The 20,006-nt window shown below is 41.3% G+C and overlaps 1 protein-coding gene across 1 annotated transcript in view; it reads left to right on the top strand.

Annotated features, from left to right (window-relative positions):
- LOC140539958 (transmembrane protein 164) overlaps window positions 1-20,006 on the top strand; it is a 46,691-nt gene that overhangs the window by 16,615 nt on the left and 10,070 nt on the right. The window contains exons 2-3 of the mRNA XM_072662840.1: window positions 3,391-3,440; window positions 11,146-11,212. Of these exons, the coding sequence (XP_072518941.1) occupies window positions 3,391-3,440; window positions 11,146-11,212 (117 nt within the window). The remainder of the gene's footprint in view (window positions 1-3,390; window positions 3,441-11,145; window positions 11,213-20,006) is intronic.

Below are 20,006 nucleotides of genomic sequence, written 5' to 3' on the forward strand. Positions count from 1 at the left end.
CCAAGTACTCTTGGAAGAGGAGGGTCTTCAGTCTGTGTTTGAAGACAGCGAGCGACTCTGCCGTTCGGACACCCAGGGGAAGTTCGTTCCACCACTTTGGTGCAGGATAGATTAAAATCTTGCCTTTTTTTCCATCGCTCAATTCCAAGTGAAAGTGAGACAAAGAGCTTTGCTAATTGAGCAGGTAAGGTTTTACTCGTGCTACTTTGAGACTACATACTTTAAGATTCTGTTTTGGCCATGATCCAGTAGATGTAGTTAGTTAATGCACAACATTTTTGGTAAAATACCCATTTTTCCTGGTAGTTTGCCAACAAATGTAAAAAAAAATGAAGCTAATTTCGTGGTATTCTGTCTTACCCATGAAAGTGAAATCATGAAACAGGTCATTTATGTTACTTATTAGTAACTTAGTAATCTGCTGATCATTTTGACTAATACATTTACTCGTGAATTCTCTACTGTATTTCCTAGCACCAAATTATCTGCAGGCCCGAGATCTCTTCAGATTAAGGTGAATCGCAGCAGTCAGTGCTCGTTGGAGAAATTGCTGAAATTAAACAGCACCTCACCCCGGCACCATTATTGCCGAAGGCTTTTATTCGCAAGGCAGTTTTCCAGTGATTTAGTCTGAATAACTCGAGCTTCTTTTCACTGCGAATTGTTCTCCTCCAACTCTCTTGGGCTTGCGAATGACGGACTGTCAGAGAGAGAGAGAGAGAGCAAGATACCAGTGTCATCCTGTTACGTAACTGTCCAGATCCCACTCTCATTTACTTCACCTGGGTTAATGGCAGCTGCTGACAGCCATCTGCTCCTCCCTCTTCTCTTCTCTTCTCTCCTCTCCTCTCCTCTCCTCTCCTCTCCTCTCCCCCCACCCCCACCCCTCCTTTCTCCATAGACGAGGAGCTGAGCACTGGCCACTCGGCCCACAGAGCTCTAATTAGCCATGTCGGTCTGTGGCCTGATTAATCCTACAGTAGCGCTGGTTCTGGGCCAAGCCTCCCTCCTGCAGCCACTGGCGGCCGCAGAGACTTGGGCTGCGATAAGGGAACACTTTCATTTCATCAGGAGCAATGCGAAGAGCCTGAATACTTGAGTCGGTTTATCTGAAAAGCAGGAAGGAGAACCCTGATGAGCTCCTTTTATCTCTGGTTACTTATGTTTATCGTTTGAATAGCGATTGCTGGGAGGAAGAAGGAGGAGTCAGATGATGGTTATTTTGTTGGTAGAACTCAGGTAGAACATAATGGACTTAAGGACGCCCCCGCCGCCTCCCTCCTCTTGAACATTTAATGACGCTACAGTACACTTATGTACAGATCATGGTCATAGTGTGTCTAAAACACTGGGAAATCACATACATCATAAAAATATTTAAATATCATCATGATACTCATCGCTTTTTTCTGTGTGGGACCAGATTAGGTTGTGTTGGTCACAGTGTGTTCTGAAAGCAGGAAGTTCAATACATTTTGTATGACATAGGAATATGATCTAATATATCTTAAATATATATAATATATCCTATATAGATACCATTGCCAACAGGGGACACACTGTTCATTTCTCTTGTATAGGTCTAATCAGCAATTTTCAGCTTACTTGCAGACTTACTTGAAACTCCACGCCAGACACAACCTCAAAATAAACTGTCCATAAACTCGTCTCGGTTGCTCGTGCATCTGTGGTTCTGAATATACTAGCAGAGCTCACAAGCTTATGGAGCTACATGGTGCAGGAGATGCGTTTTTGTAAAGTATTTAGACACGGCCAGATGTCTTAAACCCATAGCTCAATACAAAAAGGCCCGAAGACATTTATTTGACCAAAATTACAATAGTTCACCAAAATCTGTTTCACATTATAAAACATCCCCCTTTCACTTTAGCAAAACTGCAGTTCCTCATAATGGCATTGCAATTCATCCCTTATGCAGTTCAGTTTTCCCCATGTTTTTAAATTAGCTATAGCTTTAGTCTTGGCAGAATTGTCTACAAAATGTATCGTAGGGAGACGTCGCAGTTCAGGTCATGTCGTGGTTTGGACCTCACAGCACATGTTCGGTACAGCAGGTAAAGCAAGCCAAAAATAAATAAATAAATAACTCTAACCCAGGTTTGTTTTCATTAGTTTTGACCAGACAGTCTTTCAAGTAACAGAGACAGCAGGGCTACAATCACCAAAGTAGTGCTCCCAATTCCACTACAGTTCCCACAATACAATGCTTTTTTAGCCGTTTACAGCCCAAGGTTTCCTGCTTAATAGTATTGTAGTAAGTATTTACAGGAATTGCGTGTACCGTGAACGCTCTGTTTGACCCCATGCACCAAACCAAGACTTCCGTACAGTGACTGATTGGTATTAAGCCTAATATTAAGCCATATCATATCGATTCATTTTAGTGTACTTTATTCTGTCAAACATTACACCATGTGACTCAAGGAAATTCAAGGGCTAAGTGTAACATACAGAGCAAGCCACTAATGATGGGTAGCCAGCTAAGGTTAAAAGCTTGTCCTGTATTTGTCAGAACTGTAGAAGTGAGAAAACGTAGCCTACAGGAAGATATGCAGCCTACCTCCGAGTGAATGCATAAGAGTGGTCAGTCAAGTTTTGCTAGTTGCACGTTCAGCGTTTCTTTTGGAGATATGAGCTCATGTTGACTCATTGTATTTGTGTTTTCAGTAAACCTAGGCTTTTCCCCTCTAGACATGTTTCTCATATTTGACTAACACCCAAAACCGTGTGCAGTCCTAACACTGACTGATAAGATGCAAGCTACTCTGAGGTTCCCCCACTGTTTGCTATTAAAACAGTGCCATTTGAAGGTCAGTGAAGCTCGCTGACCAGCAACTGGTAGCTGTTTGACCAAGTGTGTTGACTTAAAGGCCACAGAGTTCACTAGTGCAGTATTTGCACTGGGACATGGAGACCCATCAGCAGTGTGCCATGTGCATCGACCATGACTCCTGCTGTGTAATCCACAGGTATGAGGGTGAGGAGGTCTTAACATTTGACCTCCGTTTGAATTGCACAGGAAAATGTGTGCAAATGACCTGACTAATTGGGTGATCACAGAGCCAGAATAACGGCATGGGCTGACTGCTTGCCCACGAATGATCACAGATGGCTGGCATATGTTGCTACAAGCCACGTTGACTCTGGGCTACGGTGCCATATCTGGTTCACTAGCAATAAAATAGTCAAACCAGTCTTGAATTCTAGTCTGAGATTGTAATCTTAGTGTGTGTGTATAGTGTAAATAGAAGTTGAATACATAGATATATCTTCTGCATCCATGTATAGGTTGATCCAGGTCCAGTAGTGACACCAAACACTGTAAATTCTTTTGAAACCTAAACCTCTTCTCTTTGTCCACCTCCACAGATCTTCCTACTGGCCTGTCCGCCCTGTAAAACAGCCATGGTCATCTTCAGGTAAGTATTCTCAGTCCATTAACTGATTTAAATAGGGATGCTTGATCTATTTAATATAAAGTTATTTCAGCCAAGCCTGATCCTACATACTGTTGATGGTATATCATCTCAGTCATGCCAATTCCTCTTAAAAATGGACACTTCCTTAGAGTTTAAGCAGGGTAAAAGTTGTTAATGGGCCTAAAGGTACTGTATAAATGTATTCTATGGCATTCTTAAGCTGTTGGTTCATGTATAAACAGTACGTATAAGACACAAAACGCTCAGATGATTTCTACCTTTGTGATGGGCTTGCGAATAATTGATAATTGTTTTTAGACTGGGAGGTTTAACAACGCAGAGGGCACATAGCAAAACATAGCATCATAGCATTGTGTAGGAAATGTGCTGTCCTGTCCTGTGTGTGTGTGCATGGAAAAGAAAAAAAAACATCAGTTGAGAAGTCTGATGGCTTGGGGGAAGAAGCTATTACAGAGTCTGGTCATGTTGGAACGGATGCTGCGGTACCTTCTTCCTGATGGCAGAAGGGAGAACAGACTGTGTGAAGGGTGGGTGGAGTCATCCACAATGCTGTTTGCTTTGCGGATGCAGCAGGCCGTGTAAATGTCCAATGTTATATGGACATTAGGTTATATGTGGCTTAGGTTAGCTTTTAGACAGTGTCTGCACTGTCCCCTGAAAGGAGCTTTCCCCTGGAAAACTTCCCCTAGCTGGGGTTAGCTCTTAGCTTAGGCCACACTTTCTTTCTTGTGTCCCCAGCTTCAGTTTCTTGGCTAGCCAAGTTTAAGCTCCTGTTTTGTGGGCGCCGGCAAAGCGCTACATCCCCATTTCCTACATCTGGCAGAGTTAGAGTGACTCTCTACTCTCCAGTGTTACTCAAGCACAGTCATGGTAAAGATGATCTCAGACGGCTGACCACTATCAAGAACACCAGTGATGGTGAAATGGCTAGTTCGAGGGCTTAAATAAAAAGATGTTTGGGGGGTTTTGGAATTGGCCTGTTAACTGCTCTTATTTATGTATGGCAGATTACTAACTTAAGCTCCAAAAGAGGCAGTGGATTCTTACTAAGTGAAGGTCCTGTGTTCTTAACACATGGTTATGATGGGAGTAAGACCACCCAGTGGACAAAGGTTGGGTTAATGGTTAAAAATAAAAGTCCAGTTTGAACCGGTGGGAGGAGTCAGTTGTCAGACTGGCTGGAGACCAGACCTGTGGGTCTTTGCACATATTAACAAGATTAGGGGGTTAAAATCTCCTTAAACGGAAACATGCCCGCATGTAGGCCAGGGAAGGAGCAAATAGTAATGGATATCTGCCGGAGATCTCTCCATGCTATTTGCATGAATGCACTTTCAGTGTTCTTGTCAGATCCAGTCTATAAAGCAGTAATGCATCGAGACTGGCGTACCATGGAACTGGATCAAGCATGAATATAAACTCTCATGAACTGAAGGAAGCACAATCTTTTAAACACTGTTTCTCTAGGAACTTCACTACTGCCGTCTGAGTGAAAGTATTAGAATGTTCTTTATGATGATTACTTTTATTATGGAGCTAGATAAAAGCTTGGAAGTGCAATTTGAAATTTGCATCATCAAGGGTTTTTGAGTTTGGAAATTTGTAATTTTGATATGAGGAAGGTCCAGAAAGGTTGTAGTGTCAATTATAAGCCCGTTTGCTCCAAATACAAATTGCTAATATGAAAAGTAAGACAACAACAATTATAATAATTAAACTATAAGTATGTAATTATTATTATTATCATCATCATTTTACAGCTACAGAGTGAATGAAGCAAGCTTGATTCTCAGTAAAAAACTCTGTAGCTATACTAAAAAAAAAAAAAATAAAATGCTTATGATTTTGCTCACCTCTTATTTTTATTGCTTTGCATACAACCATCTACTACACAGGTGTGACATAATAACACATGAATTGAGCAGCATAATAACTACACAGGTGTTTCTTATAAGGACAATAAATGGGCATTTGTTTAATTGTGCAATTTTCTTTGTCCAATAACACACAACAAAACACAGATGTTTCAGGTTGTGTGAGACTCCATTGGCAAGCTTGCTGCAGGGATGTCCCCTGAAGCTGTTGCCAGAGTCATGAATTTCTCTACCTTAATCTCGATCACGTCTAATGCAATTTCAGAGCATCATTTTGGCACAGGTGGACATATAGGGCTGCCTTATCTGTGGAATTGTCAGAGATCAGTCACACAGTCACTAGATTAAAAACAGTTTAAGATAAAACGTCTTAGGACGGGTCATTAACATGCTCACTGTCCTTATCGAGATATTGATCCTAATGCATATCAGCATTGTAAACTGCATGATTAGACATGAGTTCACCTCCGATGGCCTGTGTTGTAAACAGAGTAGTCCGTAGCGATTGTGACATTTTAGTGTGGGCAGGCTTATCTTACAGGCAACAAACCCAAGTGCGCTTAATCAGCGGCAGTTTGAATGAACAGAGAGACCGCCCGGAGATCCCGAGGCCCATTGTCGTACCATTTCTCCATCGCCATCACCTCACATTTCAGCTCAACAATGCACAGTCCAATTCCTTAGGAATCTGTACACACATCCCGACAGCTCAGAATGTCCCAGTTCTTCAATGGCCCTTGTACTCCAGCCATGTCACCCATTGTGCATCTTTGGGATACTCTGGATCTGAACATAGGATGGCATGTTTCAGCTCCCGTCCATATCCGTCCTCTTCACACGCCTGTAGTGGAAGAGTGGGACAGCAGGTCCCAATCAACACCTCAGTGTGAAGGATATTGTCCTGCTGCTGCAGGCAAATGGTGGTCCTAGCAGATACTACCATGTTGAAATTTGTATCCCCAAACCAACCAAAGGGCTGTCAGATTTTAGTTAACATGGTTAAGCATTTATATTTTTATCCAGTGTTTCAGCAAGGTCATCATAGTTCACATAAACCTGAACATGAATTTCTATAAATCATATGGAATGCTCAATGGTTCAGAGACTTCTGCAAGTGTTGTCTTTTATACAGCTTGTGGATTCTTGTTACAGTGGACCATTTATTTTTTCCTTCCCCTTTCTCAAAACAATTTTTTTTGTATTATGAGAGGTTAAGAAACCGATGTCTAGGGTTCAGCCAAATTCAGCATGCGTGATCCCAGGAATCCTACAAAAGAGAGGGGAAACAAAGAAAACCAGCAGAGCCTACTCTGCATGGCCTAGGCTGCACCTCTTATAATGGAAGCCCCCCCCCTTTTTTTTTTAATCCCCTGGGCTACAGCCCCAGGTGCAACACGTCTAATAAGCACCACCCACTGGCCTTGCATTCCCTTCCTAAAAGAGAGACATCTTTAGACTTTTGTTTCAAATGTCAACTCTCCTCCTCTTCTCTCGACCACTCTCCTACACGGTCAATGGTTTATTACTTTTCAGTAACTCTCCAACTGTAATTAGACCCTCTCCTGCTAAGAAAAGTCACACAATAAATAATGACTAACAGCTGTGACATACGTGCAGAATGTCACCCGTTATGACGTTTTGGTATTGTGCACAGCCCTCGGCGTGGTGTTATAAACATTGTGCCAGCCATGTGACATGATTGACTACAGTCCCATTGGAGAGGTTGGGGTTGGTAGCTCCTTGTTAATTTTCCTTTACTGCATTTGGCCTCCCTGAGGCACAGCAGTGAGAGATTCCTCATGGGAGGTTGATCTTTAGTGAGAAAGCGCACGGGCTGAGTCCAATCAGGCTCTCTGGAGCTTCGGTGAATTCCACGGCGGCTGCGGCGACGGCCTTGCGCTTAGCACTGCAGGGTCTCAAAACCAAGGACAGATCGACTGGGATCAGCAGAGTTGTAGGCTGTATTTTATTGTGATTTAAGAACAGATCCCAGCTACACACTGATCCACAAGGTCAAGACCACAGTGATGCCTGCACAGTCACAAGAGAGGCAGAAATGGACAAATGTCAGTCTGTGTATCTGTTTTATTAGCTTGACGTGCTCGTAGAGGATTGGATGAATGCACTGACGGCTTATGATGAGCAGTATAATAATATTGCATCATTATAAAGATAAATTACATCACAGTGTCTTTTTCTGTTCTGGCAATATTTAAACCACTGGTGAACTTAGTGTGGAGTATGTTAAATAATGTACTCCTAGATAAAGCATGAACTTATTTTATGGAGGAAAATTAAAACTTTTGCGCCACTTTTGCTCTCATTTAGAGAGGTGGGACTGGGCTTGTTTCATTGAGCCAAACTTTCTTAAATCGGGGGATAAAAAAAAAATAATAAAATTGCAGGATTTAAAAAAAAAAAAAAAAAACACAGTTTGATGCATGGTCTAGGATTGGGCAATATAAGGGTAATATAGTTATGATGAATTATATTTACCAACACTCTCTGATACTCGCATTTAGCTGATGCGGTTATCCAGTGTCGGGGGGGGGGAATTGTGTCTTCAGTTTTGCCATTTCAGTTATTAACGTCATTTGAGTCTGTTCTGAATGCAAATTTACTTGTATTCAAATTTAATGATGAAAAGACCAATAGAAATGCTCCATAAAGAAAACTAATGCCAAATTGACATTTTGCACAACTATGTCGATTTGAATCATGTTACACAGGTAGACAAATAATGTTGGGACTCTCACCCAAGCACTCTTATTCATGTAGCATGGAGTTCTTGCCTAGCGAGAAAATCAAACCCCAATTTTCCACAGTAAAGGCAACACTGTGCTTCACAAAACAACCAAACCAAACTTTCAGTGGAAGTCAATGTATTACTATTTTTATTCCAAGTCATTTAAGATCATTTCTCTTGGTCCCTTGCCAGATTCAAATTATGTCAAGACGTGCAAAACAGCATAAATGTAGATTTTTTGCAGGTTTTTGAAATAGTATGAAATACTATCAGTGATATCCTAAGTCAGGCTAATGAAACAGTGAATACCTGTGCGAATTTGTGCATGCAGAGGTGGAATCCAGCACGTGTGTCTTCAGCCTGTAGCTCGTCTTAGCCATCCAGCTAAGTAGAACATGCTTTTCTGTACTAATTTAGCAGCTTGTGTGTTACATGAGTATTCGCTGTGCGACAAAAGCGCTGGCTTTGCAGAAAATGTCTAGAATATGAAACATGAGTGTAGAAAGGCACAGAGAACACATTTCTGATGGTTGCTGTGAAACCTAGACACATTCAGGAGTTACTAAATACATAAAGCCCAAATGGACGGCTTTATTTATAGTGAGCAGTTGCTTAGTGTTTTGAGCATTTGGCAGCTGTTGTGTTCGGCCTTGAATGATTGTAGGATCGGACCAACAGCTTTTTTTATTAACACTTATATTTTTCCTTTGAGATCCCAAGAAACTACTGGTGTTTTGTGTCTGTTCCAACTTTTTAACCCTTGGAAAGCATTGTGCGAAAGTATTGTGTTGCATGTAGTGCCAGTATATACCAGTACTGTGTGAATAGTAGCAGACTGGTGTAGTGATGGGTGATGGGGTTTATATTCCATTGGAGGAGCAGTTTACACAGGAGTGGAATATAAACTGATCGCCCACCACCACCACCACCACATCAGTTTATATTCCACTACAGTGTACACAGCTCCTCCACTCACTCAAAACATTTACAGTTCTAACATTTAGCAGACGCTGTTATCCAGAGCCACTCACAACAGTGTGTAGTCATTCATTGGGAATTTCCCCACTGCGGGACTAATAAAGGACTATCCTATTCAGAATGCACGAAGCTAGTGTCAAATTCAGGGTCCTTTTGAGCTATATGATGCCGCTAGTAATGAACCACACAGTACCGAATACAAACCATTTACAAGAAAACGCATAGTTCCTAGAGAACATGGAAGGAAAAAAAAAGCTGACGCAAGAAGCTTCCCATACCGGGAGTTAACCCTGGGCCATTTGGGTGAAAACCAGGAATCGGAGCCTCTATGCCATATTAGTCATCAAAAGTGATTTTATGCGCAGAATCATTTCCTAGAGAATCGTAATCAAATCAAAGCCTTCTAAAGTATGACATTTCCTCTCTCTTGGTAAAAGGCCGAGCTGTTCGGATCACTCAGTGTGCAGAGAGGTTTGTTCATGTGGAAAAACACTGCAGCAGCGTAATCTGGCCCCTCGCTCCTTTAGTGACCAGTCTGACAGAACTGATTAAAACGTGCCTGTTGGCGGTCTCTCCCGATTTAAGACCGGTGTCCTTTTTTTTCTTTTTTTTTTTCCCCTCCCCTGTGTTTCTTGTTGTTTCACAGAGAACATTTGTGTAGTGTAATGTAGTAATCAGAATTCATGCTGGCAGTGGTGGAATGGATTTTACAAGTCAAATTGCAATGTACGGTTTTGAGTTCAGCCATTGCATGACATTTGAATTTCTGCCAGATTACCAACCGGCCTGTTCCTTAGCATGTACAGCAGAGGAGGATTTTAATGGACGCCCTTAGATGGTAGTGCCTTTAGTCGCAGCCAGCAAGTAGGCTGTAAGCACCATAATGGCCCAGTTCCCATAGTCGTCCCTCTGCCCCTTTTGTAAAAAAAAAAAAAAAAAACACTCGCTTCAGAGAGGTGGGACTGGACCTGGACCAAAGTATTGCCACATGCCTGAGCTGAATGCCAATTATGTTCCCCCGTGCCCCTGCTGCAGGCTCTCCAAGAGCTGAATCTAAACCCACATGGGCAAGCTGATTGGCGATTCCACAGCAAGTCAAACTGGTCCCATAAGGGAATGCTTTGTTTCCTGAGCTTTGCGATTTCTAAAGACTGGTCCATACAAACAAACCAAGCCATGATTAAATGGAACGGTTCAGGTTAAATGGTACAGATTGTTTACGCAACACAAAGCTACTTTAAGCCACGGCATTACAGTGCTGGCACTGAAGTTTTATTTAATAGTGTTTTAAACCAGTGGTGCCTTCATGTCTACCTGATTTTGGTGTGTGAATGTGTAGGAGGGACTTTACTACTAGCCAAACAAACTCTCACACGTACAATTTGATGCACATTTGAACCATGGAACCAAAAGAAAAGGTATAGCATCATTAAATCCTGCATTCTAGTTTGTGGACGAGCAGCAAACTAGGTTCAAGGTTTTTTTGAAGCACCTTGTAAATTGATAAAGAACCTTTAAATAAACCGAAAGAGTTTTTTGTTTTTTTTACCTTTTGAACTTTTGGTTTACTATACAGTTCTAAATGCTACTGTTAAAACAGAAACTACTGTGAATTCTTTGATAATAAATAAGTGTGTATTGTGGCATCCCACAGGGTTCCATTTTAGGGTCTATAAAGATCAGCTTTATAGCCCCTAAAATAGAATTATTTTAATTATGAGCGTAATGCCTTTGTGCATTTAAAGCACCCTTTATTTTTAAGAATAGCTTAAAGATATAAATCTGTATCAAACAGAGAAACCAAACGATGCGGTTCTAAACTAGCTATTTGAAAGTGTTAGCTACTCTGGCTCTTTCAATAAAACAATGTCCTTATATGCAGGATTCATTTAGAAACATTTAAACCCTTTACTATCAACATATAAAGCATTTTTTTTTTAAATTAGATATACCCATTTTAAAGGATGAATATGTGAAATGCTAACTCTGACTAATCGTGGACCACAGTCGTGAAGAGCAGTGATTATGGCCGTCTCCTCCGTCACAATTTTATAACCTGTGTTTTTTGTTTGTTTGTTTTTTGCAGGCTTCAGGTCCACATGCTGAATGGTGCCCTCTTAGCCCTTCTTTTCCCAGTGGTCAACACAAGATTAGTAAGTGCTGCACATCTCCTTTCATATATTTCACTTATGTTAATGCCTGGTGTGTTTAGGTGGAGATCTAGTAAAAGGCTTATGCTAGGCTTTGCTAGGGCCAGCTGTGATTGCACATTAGTAGCGGTTTAACAATACAAGTTCAGTACAAGTACAGTACACCCACTACATTACCCATAACACCATGGAAATCCCAACAGTTTACAGCACAAGGTTTCCAGGTATATATATAATTTATTTATTTATTTATTTTTTTTAAATCACCTAAGTTGACCAAATACACATACCATTACAACACTACACATTAGGGAGTTCAAATTCCGGTGATGACGCAGCAAGACATTCCCCGTATAGATTATTATCTGTGACATTCTTGTAAATTTTGATAAAACCTGAAAGCCTTATCAGCCCAGCTGGCCATTGTTTGCTTAAGTCAAATAGGTGTGGATACTGCATTAACGTAAACGAGCCGATATAAACACAGGTTTTATCTTATTTTGTTCACTTATGTGGAATATTGACTAATTAATTTTTAACATTGCAATTTCAATGACTGAATATTCAAAATATTTAGTAAGTTACTTGCCCTTTAAGAGAGTGCAATTACACCTTTCTGAAGTCTCATTATGATTGTATCAGTGGCTTAAAATGGTCTTAAAATGACTAATATTCTTCATTTGCAGTTATTTCTGGGACAATATAAAAGTTAACATAACAGGCCTAAGCATGGTACGCTTGTCTGGCTGAGGAGTCCAACCTGGGTCTGCCATGTGGAGGGCAGTGTTTTTAATCCACTACGCTATACCACCCACTTCATCCAAGTAAAATAAATAAATAAAATACAAACTTCCACTTTTGCAGTTTTTTTTTTAGCTTTTTTTTTGGCACTATTATTTATGTTGTCCCTTCTTAGAATGGGTCACATTGAATAACTTTTTTTTTTAAAGAACGTATAAGACTGGCCTCCAATAATCATAATCGTGGTCAGCCAGCCGTCTTGCTTGCTATGTAAGCCTGAGCTGAACACTCCCTGCACTCCACGGGCAGTTTGTTGCACATTACTGATGGCCGTGGGTTGACCAGGCCTTTCATTAAGGATTCCATAGGAGTCATTAAGGTTTCTGTGAGCTGCCAGTGCTTTGGCTTTAGAGCTCACTTAAGGCTCCCACATGAGCCTGGGTGCACTGCAAATGCATGATACACCATCTCATGCCTGTGATACCTGTGAGCTTAGCAGTGGTGCACACAAATATTTACTAGAAAACACGCGTGACCTGAAACTGAATTTTTTTTTTGCCACAACAGGTGCAACTGTCACTTTGTGTGTTGTGTGGGCAGGTGAGCTGCTGCTGCTTTGCATCCCATGCCTCTCTTAAAGCCACAGCTGCACTGCATGTTATATGTATAGTGAAGGCTGTGTAGTATGTACACATGGTTGTGTAACTGCGTGTTAATATGAGGTAATACGAGTCTTGCATCAGAAGAACAGTTCTGTGCATGTTGCCATGGCCACTTCCACAGAGTTCTCGGTTTAGGCAGACAGTTCCCAGGCCTGGCCTATTGAAATTTATTGAATGTAGCATGTGAACCAAGGTTTCCAAAGGGAAGAAAGAAAAAAACATGTCCTTGGTGAACTAACTGTGATTGAATGGACCTGACACTCCAGACACCCCCCACCCTTTCTCTGGGGGCGTTCTCTCATTGTCTGGTGTTCTTTCCAGAGCTTTCGTGCTCGTGCTTTTCTGTCCGGGTTTCTTCTACTAGACACTAGCAGGTAGAGGTATTGTTACCTGAGACACTCGTGTTAACCAAAGCCCTATTCCTGCTGGAGTGGTTTTATTCTGGGGACGATGGTCACTTTAGTGATTTACCAAAGAGTGCTGTGATTTTAAGCCAGTATAAATCTGTAGTTTCTGGGAGCCAGCAGTATGTCTTTTCATAGAGTTTATTGTTGTTGTCTATTGCATTACGGTTGTTGAAGATCATTTGCAAATTAGCCCTTTAACCAGACACATGTTTTGATATGTTGTAAAATTTCTCACCAATCCCAGGTTGATGTAATTCAACAAGAGTAAAGTAATTTGGTAAGAAAATAAAACCATTATTGCAATACTAGTGTTGTATTCGTGATGTGCAGCCCTACTCAATGAAGATACTGAGGTCTGAAGTATTCACTCATACTTTTTCTACACCCCTAGTATCGCAACACTTTTAGAAGACTGTATCGACTCTGGGAAACGTAGTATTGATTTAATTAATTAACTTAATAGTTTACACAAAAAGATTGGTGGCAGGCAGTGGTTACTTCTGTGTTGCATTTAAACCCCCGATCATTACATAGCAGTGTTGCGCTCTGTTAACAGATCCCACGTTTTTTTTTAAAGCCCGCTTCACCCCACCCCACGTCTACACACGTCTCTGGGCAACCAAAGTGCCGTGTACCCGCCTCTGATGCATCAACGCCAGTGAGAGATGCCTGGAGAGAGCAAGACCAGTGGTGCTCTCTCAGGGCCTGGCTGTCGATGGCTAGCAGGATGACCAGGATTTGAACTCCCAATCCTTTGGTCATATATTTTCCTAACATTTTATACAAACAAAATCACAATATATTGAGTCAAAACCCCTTTACTGTGACCAGGTTCAGGTGAAGAATTTTACTAATGCTTACATGGGCATGTGAGGGTACTCTCCACCCCACAACAGTAAAACCACAGCTATCAATATGACCTCACACAGGTCATTGGTTTAAGCTGGATTCACTGTACCAGAGAAGGTCCTGTAATATAATCTGTAATATAATTTGACTTTGGGATCAAGTCTCTGTGTAAATTTCAAAAATCATGCCACAGACATCCGTGACTAAGGTTTGACACTCAACAGCCAGGATGTTCAGCATCATATGACTGTACTAATGAGCATGTTTGGTCCCTACATTACTGTTCAGTAAATTCAGACAGGACTACAGGCTATTACTCAGATCCTCCATCACACTTTGACATTGCGAGTACTTGTTGTTACAGAAGAAATCAGAGTGGTTCTGACTGTGATTGGTCACTGCACCTTATTGGTGGTTACTCAGTGAAGATCTTTGTACGACTGAAATGTGGAGCATGGAGTCACCCTTTCGTTTCCCATCAGAGGACGTGAACAATAAAAAAAAGCATTTCCTTTGAGACATAATGTTTCTCAGACATTTCCTCTCTGATTCATATTAGTGTCCATTACCAGTGCCATTGACATGTGATCCATCATGCTGCAATTAGATAGCAACCACAACCTATCATGCTTCTGTTCTGCTGGCCTGAGCATCAAATATGGCACTAATGGATTTGGAGAAACTTGTTTATGGAAAGCTACAAAGAGCCTCAGCTGTCTGAAGTACAAATACTTGTACAGTTGTGGCCCTGACTGGTAATGGGTAATGAACGTCATGGTGATATCAAGCATGTGTTTATCTACAGACTAGAGGATGCCTTGCCTTTTTTTTTATCAACTTGGCTTGTGAAAAGCAGCAATTTGTACAGCAGGACTTTCAGCTGAACTTTGAAAGACATTTATCTTTATGGAATGAACACAGCATGTCCGATTGCTTTGGCTTTGAGCTTCTCGGACTTTTTACATGCTCATCCTCATTCTCACTTGTCCCACAGTAAATAAATGAGCTTAAACATAGCTTAAAAGACAGAAGTATGAAGTATGATTGAATAAAATGATGAGCAATAAATACAGCAATGATGGGGAACCTAAATCCATGCTTTCTTTGTTTAAGTTGCTTTGCAACTTAAGTGAGTGAATGAATACACAATTATGAATATACAAATACTTAAGGCATGTGCATATATAATGTCCAGACAAGCAATAAATGAACTCCTAATTTTAAATGGCGACTGTGTTGGCAGTACCCTGACCAGTCAGAGAAGGCTGATGGGGAATTGTCCAACCCAAGTCAGAGAAACTTAAGCCCTATTCGGACAGGATTAGTTTTATATGGGAAGGTGGAGTTATGTACAATTTATGACCGATTCACACAGGATGAGAAATCTCGGCATAAGTGACTGAGATGGGAGTGGCTACTCAATTTACTCAATCAACACCTTCAAAAAACACCTCTTAAAGCCCACTTATAGGAAGAAAGTTTTATTTAGCTTAGAGAATTAGGAGCTGTTTGTAACATATATGCAGGCTATAGGCTGTGCTCCTAAAGTTTCCAGAAGTGTAGCACCTCTGAAGAGTGCTTTAGGTGGCCTTGGACTTTGACTGAGCTTTACCACAGACCTGAATGGCCTGAGGTATCTCTACCATGCCTTATAAGACCCCATGCCTCCTGGAGCGCCTCCACACTGGAGAAAAGCCACAATACTCCTTTTCCACTGGACATGACGAAATATTTACCCACATGGGATTACTATATCGATATACAGATGGTAGGAGTCGCCAGAATCTTTCTTGACATAGAAGCACTCAGCCCATAAAAAAAATGACTAACATGGTGCATTCGGACACGACGTAGATCACTAAGAAACTCCTGTAATAATAACTTTACCCCACCTCCCCATATAAAACAAATCCCTTCCAAACAGGGCTTTAGTGAGCAACTAATGAGGTAAAGCTAACCCAACGAGTATAACCAAAAGCTAGCAGGCTAGCACTCCATGTGTTAATTCATGGATGTGCATCCAACAGTATAGTGAACAAGAGCATCGGCACGTATTCAGTGAGTGGGAACAGTGGGTCTGCAACACCGGCTGCATTCTACGTACAGCTCGTTTCACTCATTTCTCCCCATTCGTGCTGTTGGGTTTAGTTCTGCTGCACAGAGAGGGATACAGAGGGAAGGCATTAATGTTGGGCACATTCAAATATTAGAACCATGTTCAGATAAGTTTTCTAATAGATCAAGACACTCCGTAAGAATACAGCCTTTGGTTCCTGAGTGTGTAATAGGTGAGGATCATGACTAGCTGTGTTCAGATTGCAACAGTCTTACAAAACTCAGCAGTTACTAATAAAATCCGAACACTGTCAGGTAAGAAAACAAACGTGAGCACCAGAATACCACTGAGCTTAGATTTTACTAAGTATTTCCCAGAACAGACAACACAAACATCGGCAACAGCACCAGCACACATAGCAGAAAAGCAATTGAAAATAAGACCTGCTGTAGAAGTCCACTAGGTGGGATAAAGTAGTCAAAGTCCAATAAACAAATCCAATCCCAAAATACTAAAAAAAAACAAAACAAAACAATGCAATCAAAGTCCCGAAATATTCAAAAATCCAAAACAGGGCCCAGTAACACCAATAAGAGAATAACAGGAATGAGCTTACCCAGTTCCTTGGGGTATCTCCACAGTTTTTCTACAGAATCCAGTCCTCAAGATGAACACAAAAATGAAAAAAGGTTGTTAAGGTTTAAGCAGCAATAATCCACCAGGCCCCTCTTCCCCAACATTGCTCCTCCATTAAGAAAAATGGCTGCCACTACCTTTTTCTGTTCCCAAACCAGGGTTTATATTCAAAATAGGAGTCCCCCATTAGAACGAACAGGAAACAGTTACAAAGCATGAAATCTAAAAAATAAAATATCATGAAATACAAGAAAATAGGATAAGGCCACAAATCCAATCATAACATCCCAGTAAAAAGTCAAAGGACATTAAGGACTTTAATATCTGTGGGGGGTAACCTAAGTAACAGTACCCAAAATCTGTTAATCGTTTAAAATGGATATTCCACTGGTCCTCTTATATGGTGGTGTCACAAAATGGAAGCAGTTGTATTTAGCATAGTTCTAGAAACGATTGCCCCTGTATATATTCATTCTTTATTTATTTATTTTGGCTCGCTCTTAAATAATTACATACATCGAGAGGTAGACAAGTTTATTAAAACGAATTATTTAACCTTTCTTCTATAATGCTTCTAAGGTTTCATATATGTTATATGTGTGAAGCTCCACATCCCTTCATTCCTTCATTGTCACTATGCACCTCTAGGGCCCTGGCCGACAACCATCAAGCTGCCGTTGAGTGACTGTGTTAGACCGTTGCCATAGTGTTCGCGGTTTTTCCCATAGTATTGGCTCTTGGTGGCCCTTGTCAGGCCTGCTTTGGCCAACTGAGCGTATTGAAGCAGCATCGATGGTGAGGGAGCCTGGTTGCCACTTGTAGCCTGGCGATTTAGTGCGCAGAAAGAAAAACGAAAGTGTGCAAGGCATGCAAATGACACTCTCAAGAGGACACACTCTAAAAGAAGCCTGATCTCTTAATGCTGGTGCAAATGGCCGTGTGTGATCTCTAGGGACGGGCATTTTAGCCACTTTTGCTATTTGAACATACAGGTTCAGAAACAAGTATTCCATAGCTTTCTGCAGAACTGCTCACCATAGACCTCTGCCGGTCTTCCAGTTCCCGTTTGTGAGACTACTTGTCATGTCATACAGGCACAGAACGTGTCTGCTGTCACCTGTAGTGTTTGAGGCGTGGCCGTGTTCACGCCTAGCATTAACGTGCATACGTCTTTGGTGATCTGATCACAAGGGACAGATCAAAACTCACAGCTTTAGTTTAGATCCGCCAATTTAATGTGTCCTCAGTGACCATTTGCGATCAGGTTGTTCTGGCTGTTCTCCCACTGTCTGTGTTTTTTTTACTAAAATAGTGCTCCTAGAATCCTTGCTCGTGATTACTTGCATGATCTGCTAGTCCTACAAATAAACAACAACTCATCAAGACACATTTATCATTATTTGATCATATGCGTCCATGATTGGATCACAAGGGGCTTCTCTAAGACGCATGGTACCCTGTTGACACTTGTTCTTGTGCTAGGGATGTAAGAAAATATCGATATATCGAACGATAGCAGTGTCGCCAACATTATCCAGTGGCTGATGGGCAGGGCACTTCAACACAAAACAACTCTGTTTTAGCGCTTCATTACTTTATTTTACTCCCGGCCTGGAATTACACCAACCCTGAGGCTTTGGAAAATCCAAGGGCCCCCTCAATAGTATCAGCAAATGGTTTCAGGCTGTTGTGGTTGTTAGACACACAGAGCTGCGTTTTGTACACTCAGGCCACACTAACACACACAAACACACACTGGCTATAAACTGAAGTCTAAGGGCACTTTGCCTCTCCATAATATCGTTATCCAGGATGGTATCCAGGAGGTAGTCTAATCTGCTAGTATACTACAGCACAGGTTACACATTAGACACTCTGAAGCTGTTAGGATGGTCTAAATACTACAAAGCATTCTGGAAAACTGGGCCTAGATCAGTTTAAACATGCGTGATCACTTTAAAATGTCAGTGAATGTTAATGTAGACAACATCTGAGCATAGTCATGAACAATTTGGGCAAGTACGTTCAAGCTAACTTGTCCTGGCTATCATTCTAGTGGGTTATAGCCCAACGTTAGCTACTATAACCACATTACTTTCTTCAGCATTTACTCACTCCACCACATTCATTACAAACAGGCTTTTACTAGAACATTTGCGCAACATGAAGAAGACAGTGTAAATTACATGAGATTTTATTCACCTAAATGTTTTATTAATTGTGAAAATCTTAACTAAAAACTAAGAAAAGATAACCATCACAGAATGAAATAAATGGAAAAAAAAACGTTTGCACATTTACTTAATGTATCTTTTGCTGACTGTTCTGACCTCCCTATTTTAGAGATACTGAAGATGGGCGTTCCAGTTGCTTCATTAGATTTTATTTTTCACAGTACAGGGACTGAAAAGGCACTGATGAAAACAGAAGGGGAGGAAATTATTATTTACATGATAAATGAAGATGTGATTAAGAAGTGATGAGACGTCATTGAAGTGTCTGCTAGTCAAAAGAAGTCCAATCTATCATGAATGCACAGCAAAACCCACAATCAGCCATAACATTAGCACCACTGCCTGGTGAGGTGAATAACACTGATTATCTTTATCTACAGTGGCGTCTGACAAGTAGCAGGGGAGTCAGTTCTTGAAGGCGATGTGTTAAAAGCAAGTATCAGAGGACTGTAGCTAGACGACTGGGTCAGAGCATCTCCATACATCAGGCAGGTCTTGCGGGGCTTTTCTGGTATGCAGTGGTCAGTACCTACCAAAAGTGTCTCTATTTCACAGGTTGTCCTTTCGTGGAGCAGCTCATTAGCTCATTGATGTGATCCGTAACGGCCCCATCTCACAACCTACAGGAACTTTTTTTTTTTTTTTTTTGGACCCAGGTCTTGCTCCACAAGTTTGGTACATTTGGTCAAGGGTGAAAGCTGGTCCCGAGCCCGGGAGAGGTCCAGAGCACCTGGGGTTCGCCGCAGGTGTGGAAGCTACCTCCTCCTACGAGAACGGCCCCTTGTTTGCAGGTGATCCTGCGTGGTGAAATGCCATGACTGCAGAAAAACACACCTTTTTTGCTGCTTGAGTGTTTGTATTCAAGCAAAATAAGGAAAAGCAGTAAAAGTCTGCTGCTAACGTCATGGTCCCGGATACCACAGGACGTCTTGTGGAGGTCAGTTTTGACTGCACAAGCGGGACCAACTCAGTATTAAAGTGTGCTTTCACTAGCTTATCAAAACACAGGTCCTGTCTTGTATGTTGCACCGTTGTCTTAGAGGCATGTAGTTCTGTTGCACTGTGTACTTTTTTTTTTTTTTTTTTTAAATGTATAGGTTTAGATTCAGAGATTAGGCTTAAGTCAGTGTCTCAGACTTCAGTTGCAGCTCACGTCTTGAACTCGTGCCTGAATGACTTGCAATTTGACTCAGACTTAAGACTTGCGGTTTC

This window comes from Salminus brasiliensis, chromosome 18 (assembly GCF_030463535.1).
Source record: "Salminus brasiliensis chromosome 18, fSalBra1.hap2, whole genome shotgun sequence".
Lineage (NCBI taxonomy): Eukaryota > Metazoa > Chordata > Actinopteri > Characiformes > Bryconidae > Salminus > Salminus brasiliensis.